General features: G+C 44.1%; 1 protein-coding gene across 1 annotated transcript; it reads right to left on the bottom strand.

The window, feature by feature from the left end:
• Positions 1-340: 340 nt before the first annotated feature.
• Positions 341-4,047, bottom strand: LOC308379550 (transcription factor Sox-8-like). The gene is made up of 3 exons (XM_080856736.1): positions 3,465-4,047; positions 2,940-3,175; positions 341-2,814 (listed from the first exon to the last, which is right to left on the bottom strand). The coding sequence occupies exons 1-3, from the start codon at positions 3,872-3,874 to the stop codon at positions 2,048-2,050; spliced, it is 1,413 nt and encodes a 470-aa protein (XP_080712862.1). The 5' UTR covers positions 3,875-4,047; the 3' UTR covers positions 341-2,047.
• Positions 4,048-7,432: the final 3,385 nt, after the last annotated feature.

The following is a 7,432-nucleotide window of genomic DNA, read 5'->3' as shown; positions in this document are numbered from 1 at the left end:
TGCGCTTTTATATTTTAGTGCTGCAAAAATCTGTCACTGTCGACATTTTCCATGGCACAGATCCCGGGGGAACGGTGCATGCAGTGAAATAAAGACTTGACCTGCATTTGCGTCACACATCTCCCGGCCAAATCTAGCGGCTGTAGTCAAGTGATGTCTTTAAAGTTCAACGTTAACGGAGACTGCGCATTTCTGCGAATGAAAGACAGTTAATCGATGATGAAAATATTTATTTTAACATTGTAGTTTTTCAACACACATCATTCACTATTCAGAGAAAAGATACGTTTATTTTTTCACAGAAATTACCAACAAGTAAGGTTAGCTGTGCTTGTGAGGATATTCTAGTAAACATGGAGAAAAGAAAAAGAAAAACCCATACATCCGGTCCTTTCTTCCAACGTACACCGGGAAAAATAAAGTTGGCTATGAACACTGTTTCAAGGTGAGTGAAATACAATATAAAGCTGAAAATAATTACAACATCGTAAAATAAAAAACAAAATCCATTCTATGAGATCCGGATAGCACCAAATTATGCTTGAAAGTGGCGAGTCTCCCTAAAGTCGTATTATTATGTTTATCGACAAATGCATTTTGAAAGAAGTTGTTAATATTTAAATAATGAATTGACTTTCTGATCATTCCGATGCAACACGAGGTTTTAAACCTTGGCAATGCAAGTGCCTTTGAATTGACGCATCGTAAGACATTATATATCTCTGTCTCACACGCACTACACGCACACGAGTATTCCAAGTCTGGCGGACCGTCTTAAATGAAAGTCCTTTTCAAAATAGTTTAGGGCTTGAACTGAAACACGCAATCCATCGTATCCTACGAAATTAGTAGAGCGACATCAGGCGTAATGTATAACCAAGCTGGTGATGTCAAGAAGGGGGTCCACTTCTGTCTCGAGAAAGTCCTGTGCTTCCCGCTGGGCGAAAAACAGCTGACGCCTCGCTCAAAACGGGGCCGAGTTATCTTACAGCGTTTCCGTCTACCCCACATCATGACTAATCGCGATTCGGTAGGCATAGCATTTAGACACCTGTTTCATCACGTGGTATGCAATTGGTCCCAGTTTATTAGCTTGCTTTCAACAACCTGGAATGAAGATTGTGTGCAGGTCGGATTGCGTGGAAGGCCACAGCAGACACCCATCCTTCATCAGAGATAGAAAAGCCTGCATTTCTTATTTTTGAAACATCCACCTCACCTCCTCAAAAACATCTGTACAACTATACAGCGGCAAAATAACACGTTTAACATAAATACATATGGAATAGTTAAAAAAAAATTATAACTTCACTTTTAAAAAACACATATTAAGTTTATGGTCCCTCTGCCTGAAGTCCAGGGTTCTTTCCAAATTCACGCTGCAGAAAAGAGCCCTTGCTGCCTTGTATTTTAAGAATATTTTATAATTGGTCCCAGTGCACATATTTCTGCATTAACTTACTCCATCTGTCTCATCAAATCAGTTGGCCTGTTTTTGTAATTATCTTCTACACAAGTCAGTACACACACAGCCATGGAAAAACACACCAACAGCCGCAGACGGGGGTTTGAGCAGAGTCTGTGTGTGTGTGTGTGTGTGTGTGTGTGTGTGCGTGCGCGTGGACTGGGGGGAGGGAGATGGTGGAAGGGGAATTATAGCGCGGGGGAGGGGGGTTGTTGGTGACAGGTGGTCCTCACAGAGGATTTCCGTTTGCTGTTCAGGCACCAATATATCAAGTTCTGCCTTCAAAATGTCCGTACAATACAGAAAAAAAAACTGCATCAAAGTAAAAAAAAATAAAAAAAAATCAGCAGGCACTTCACTCTCCCTCTCTCACCACTCTTCTCTCTCTGTATCTCTCTCATTTTTCTGGTATAAACTGAGATGGCACATATTCTCTTCTCCTGGTTGAGGACCCTTCCTTAGTGCAATAAATGGCTGTACAGCCGACTCTCAGCTCTGTAGGGAGCCCTCGGCAGGGGCAATTGAGAGAGTCAGGGGCATTTGAGAAAGTCAGGGGCATTTGAGAGAGTAAGGATGTGGCCCTCAGGGCCTGGACAGGGTGGTGTAGACGGGCTGCTCCCAGTTGGCTGAGGGGCTGTGGGAGGACTGGAGAGAGAGGCTGTTGAGGATGGGGCTGCCGTAGGGCCTCCGCGAGGAGTGGAAATAGGGGTACTGGTAGAGGCTGGAGGGGTACCCAGAGTAGGGGCTGTAGTAGCCGGAGCTCTGCAGGTCCGCATAGTCACACTGGGAGCTGGAGAAGGAGGAGGCAGAGGCCGAGGCCGAGCCGGCAGAGGTGACGCAAGCCTGGGGAGGGTACGGTGGGTAGTCGGGGTGGGAGGGCGAGGCGTGGGGGGGCTCGCTGTAATGGCTGGGGCTCAGCTGCTCGGTTTTGATGTGGGTGCGATGGCTGGCAGAGTCGGCAGAGGGAGAGGTGGTGGAAGACGGGCCGACGGCGCTCTTGCGGCTCCATGTGGTAGGGGCTGAGCTGGGGTGGCTGTACGGCGAGCTGAATGGACCCCCGGTGTTGGGCCCGTGCCCGTGGTCGGAGCCTGGCATGTTGGCAGCGGTGGCCGTGGTAATGTGCCCATTGAGGGGAAGGTACTGGTCGAACTCATGCACATCGAAGGCCTCCATGTTGGAGATGACGTCGGTGCTCAACTCAGAGATGTCCACGTTGCTGAAGTCGATGTTCTGCCGCCCTCCGCTGCTGTCCATTAGACGCCGACCCTCGTGTTTCAGCTCGCCCTTGCCCCCGTGGTGCAGGTCTGTCTTAGGAGTGGTGGGGGGTGTGGGAGGACCATGTGGTTGACCTATAAGCAGATATTGAGCTGTCAAAACCCGGTCAGTAACAACCGTCCATGACTGCACCTAATTTAAATGTTAAATTGTAAGCAAATGTAAGAAGTTCACTGCTCTGAGCAGGCACGTCACTCACCTGTGTGGTCTGGGTGATGGTGAGCGTCCGCTAACCCTGCCAAACCGCCCATTCCAGGCTCGGTCTTGTACATTTGGTGACCCAGTTCGGCCCCCGAATCAGAGTCGTTCTGACCAGGCTTCACGCTTTTTCGTCGTCTAGGTTGATACTTGTAGTCAGGGTGATCTTTCTTGTGCTGGACTCGCAGCCGTTCGGCTTCCTCGACAAACGGTCTTTTCTCATTCTCTGATAACAAGCTGTGGTAACAACATGCAACTGTTAAGTGGCAGAATACATTTTGGAACGTTTTAGATAACGATTTTTAATAGATAACGATACTAGTTCATCAAATCGAAACATTAACATCAAAGCATATATCATTCTATTTTGCATAGGCCTACATGTGCAAATATGCACTTTCAACTTGCCCACACACTTTTAATTAAGTTATATTGACAAATGTATAAATAGTTGATATGTAATTTACTGGACATTAACAACACTGTTGCAGCAACAAATATAAAAAGCGAAAATATTTAAGCTCACCGCCATAATTTGCCGAGGGTTTTGCTCAGTTCGGCGTTGTGCAAATGGGGGTACTGGTCCGCGAGCTTTCTGCGCGCAGCCTGCGCCCACACCATGAAAGCATTCATCGGTCTCTTCACGTGAGGTTTGTTTTTCAGCGAGCCGTTTCCCCGAGACGGCATAGGAACCAGAGACCAGTCATATCCCTTAAGAACTTGGGAAACCGCATCTCTGATGCAGGCAGGGAACCTGTCATCTTCGCTATCCGCTTTTTTGCCCAAGCCGGCGAGGAGGGAGCCATGTCCGTCGGAGCCCGTCGGAGAGGAAGGAGCATCTGAGTCGGACTCATCCTGGGACATGGAGCTGGTGGTGCCCGCAGGGCTGCATGGGGGCTCCATGAGTGTCTTGGGTTCCTCTGTCATTTTCAACATAGAACAGCCAGCTAGAAATAATCCTGTGAAACGTTTCTACTTGAGGAGGATGATCGAACCAAATCCAACTTGAAACTGAGGAGGACCGCACTTTACACGCTCTTCATCATTTACCCGACCAAGGAAAAAGATAACTGTGCTATCTCCTTCCTCGCTTGGTGTTCTTGACCTGCCTCTCTAACTGAGCACTTGATGTAGTCTGAACGTTGATAGTCGTCGACAGTCGGAAGACTTTACTCGAAGTTTGAGCTCCAAACCCCTCCTACTGCATCTGATTGGCTTAGACGTTTCATCATATTCCTTTTCAATTGGCTCAAAAACTTTACCGGCAATTCATTAGGCATCATTTCTCAAGTTGATTTTATGGCTGTTTTACGTCGCGTAATTTTCTCCTGCTTTAATACACTTGTACATCGTCGACGACGTTTTGTTCAATATTTGCAATTTTTCTGTAACACACATGTCGTTGTAATAGTTTCAGGCGCAGATTATTTGTAGGCTGCCATGGGTGAAAGTACGAATTTATTCTTTGAAGACTGTTTTAAACTTGTGTAACTTTTTGTAATTGTTTTGAAATTGCACAAGTTCGACATCATTTCAGAATTCATTGACGCATTACTTTTGAATTATTATAAAGGGGCCTCAAATTTGAGAGACGAATGTACTCTGACTTGTGTTGCTGTTTCCACCAGAACATAATAATTGTACAGTGTGACAGGTCCTGACCGACACGGTAGTTACATTAGAACCATGTATATATTTGCGATTGTAAGACAAAATACACATGCAAACATACGGTCAGTGAACGGTATAAACGCCCACACACAAATTACCAGAGCATGACCTGCAAATTGTTCATCCTCAGTTTGTTATGTTAAATTACGTTCATGAATATGTCTACTCCAATAAGTGTGCTATACATATACAATTTCGTTCGATCTCTGCATCACATATTTGTCGAACGATTAAAATAGTTTTCTGTGTGTTTTTGCCTAAAAGAGGATAGCAAGCAATGTTCACAATTATGTTTCTCTTTAACTACACTGTCATAATTAATATGTAAACTAGTAGAAAGTGATGCTGTGATGCAATGGTACCTTTTAATTTGATATGTGTTCAATAAAAATCAAGTCTTTTGCCTGTGAATCAATATTTGTTATATAATAATTCCAGGTTTCAATCATCATCCCCATTCTCTCCGATTGCATTTACTGCCGAAATAGACACATACAGCCCGTACTACCAGCTCGGTTTGCATGCTTTCTCCAGTGGGACCGACCAAGTAATTGAAAACGGTAAGGGTTGCAACTGAAAAACCCGGACTGGTGACCATAGATTAAATGTCAAATTTAATTTTAAACTTCAGAGAGCTTTGTCTCTACTATTCTGTTCAGCACCCTCAGTGGAAAAACGTGTTGTTTTACTCCAAAGGCATCAGAAATGTCCCAAATTGTTACTGCGATACGATGAAGCACGGTAAAGTACAGGTGGCAATGTTGTTTCACTGTGATATACGAGTGTTTCAAACGATGTACTTTGTTTATTTAGGGAATGTTGTGTTGCCTTGGGGATTTGGATTCACACTGAGCTGGCAACCAGTTGGGAAAGCCCCGCAGAGCAGGATTTTCATGAAGATGCACTCCCGTGCCCATGGTAATCGACCAATTAGCATTCGGATTCAGGCCTCGCATGTGCAGTGACGGCGCGAGCAAGCGCAAGAGATAACTCAAAGTCCACAGAAGTCTTCTCCTCCATCTCTCTCAGCGACCTTGACCTCAAATGTAAGCGACAAAGAGAGGTAATATAACCTGCCAAACATGGTATTTCAAATGAACGAGGGAAAATTAAATAAAAGCTAAGAACATTAAAGTGAATAACATCAAAGTATCGGCATTCATTACTAGTTTGCACGGTGACAATGAGTTGTCATTTTATTCTATGTAAAGTACAAGATCGTGTCACTGCACCATTGCTACTACAACCCATTGCTAGAACCTTACTAATGACTAGTCTAGCTATCCTTAAACATATAATTGTAACAGAATTGAGAATCATTTATTAGCATAAGTTAATGTAATCTTCAGCTTTTACAAGTAACATCGACTGGATTTAAACCATTTTAGTTCGTGGTGCTGTTCAATGACCTGGGTGAGTAACATTCTCCATGAGGGTAGGACGTCACCACAATTTGAATGTAAACAAATGAGCCTGAGGTCTGTTCAGGCATTGTAGTGTGCCAGGTAAAGAATAACCTTGTTGTAGTCAGACAAAGAGCCCTGTGAGCTTGTGATAACACTGGCAGAACTGAAACAGTGCAGCTAGTGGCCCACCTAAAGGTCTCTTTGTCCGCTCCATCCCAGTTAGCTCCTCCAACATATAAAAGGAAGTCAGCCTCAAACAGTAGATGGTGTGTTGGCAGCAGCTGGGGAGAAAAAAAAAGAAACCATTTCATTTCACATAAAAGAAGAACTTTAAAGTTGAATGTTACGTAGTGACTTCAAGAGGGTGACAGCGAAAGAGAGGGGAAGCAAGAGACAGACAGAAACAGAGAGAGAGAGAGAGAGAACGATAGAGAGAGAGAGAGAGAGGGCATGATAAGGGCGAGAGAGATTGAATCACTGCCTTTGTTCGAGTTCTCTTTGTGTCCATGTCTTGCAAAGTTGATTTTTATCACCGGCTTTCCCATGAAAAGACTAGGTATGTTTCACTTGGCAGACAGAGCAGCATGCTCACAGCAAGCAGCAGGTGGGGATGACCCCAGAGCTCGCTCTCACAATGGGACAGGAGAGCAGAATGGCGGATATCTCGCGTTGTGGAGTCGGCGGTGGAGATATCGTGCCGTTGGAGGGACTGATGAATGAATGCCTGGCCTGAGCATCTGTGGTGTGCTGCTAGGGTTAGGTGTACACGTCGCTGGGAGGTAAGTGACTGATGGAGGTTGTGTGCAGTGGGTGGATGTGCCCTGGAGCTGACGGAGGTTGTGTGCAGTGGTGGTGCACTGTAGCCTGAGGGTGGAGTACAGATGGAGTTCAGGACCATGGGTGTCAGAGCCTGTGATTCCTTTTGTAAAAACACCAAATCTTCTTGTACTATGTATTTGTATTTTATATGTACAGTATATATATCTTTTTTTGAATGACTGAAGTTAAAAGAAAGTAAAGTTTATGTAATATATTTGAAAAGATTTCCTGATGATTTGACTGGTTTACTGACTTATTTGAAAGTACTACTGATGATTTGACAGATTTATCTTAATATTTGAAAATAATTTATTTGATTTGACTGATTTACGTATTTTGGTTTCCTTCTCATTACCTGTAATTATAGCAAGTTTGTTTCATTGTTGTGCTGCTTCTTATCTCAGTGAACATGTGTTCCATGGTTGCAAGTACAGTTCTCAACCATGTAGGTAATTCGTGCACTAACTGGCCCTAACCCAAACCAAAAATAGGATAAATATGCACAGTATTGTAATATGTACACAGCATTATTATTTCATATTTACCTTAAGTTCAGATATAGTATATATTTGTGTTTATAGCTACAACTTAGTTTTGA

The sequence above is a fragment of the Sprattus sprattus genome (genome assembly GCF_963457725.1).
Source record: "Sprattus sprattus genome assembly, chromosome: 18".
NCBI classification, from domain to species: domain Eukaryota; kingdom Metazoa; phylum Chordata; class Actinopteri; order Clupeiformes; family Clupeidae; genus Sprattus; species Sprattus sprattus.
Note: the sequence above shows the minus strand (reverse complement) of the source record. Positions and strands in the feature narration are given on the sequence as shown.

What these genes read in the sequence shown, in the direction of transcription:
- LOC308379550 (XM_080856736.1), bottom strand. Translation starts at nt 3,874, where the DNA reads ATGTTGAAAATGACAGAGGAACCCAAGACACTCATGGAGCCCCCATGC. An exon ending in ACCCTCGGCAAATTATGGCG is followed by an intron (nt 3,176 to 3,464) that starts GTGAGCTTAAAT and finishes TTGTTACCACAG; the next exon opens with CTTGTTATCAGAGAATGAGA. An exon ending in CCATCACCCAGACCACACAG is followed by an intron (nt 2,815 to 2,939) that starts GTGAGTGACGTG and finishes ATCTGCTTATAG; the next exon opens with GTCAACCACATGGTCCTCCC.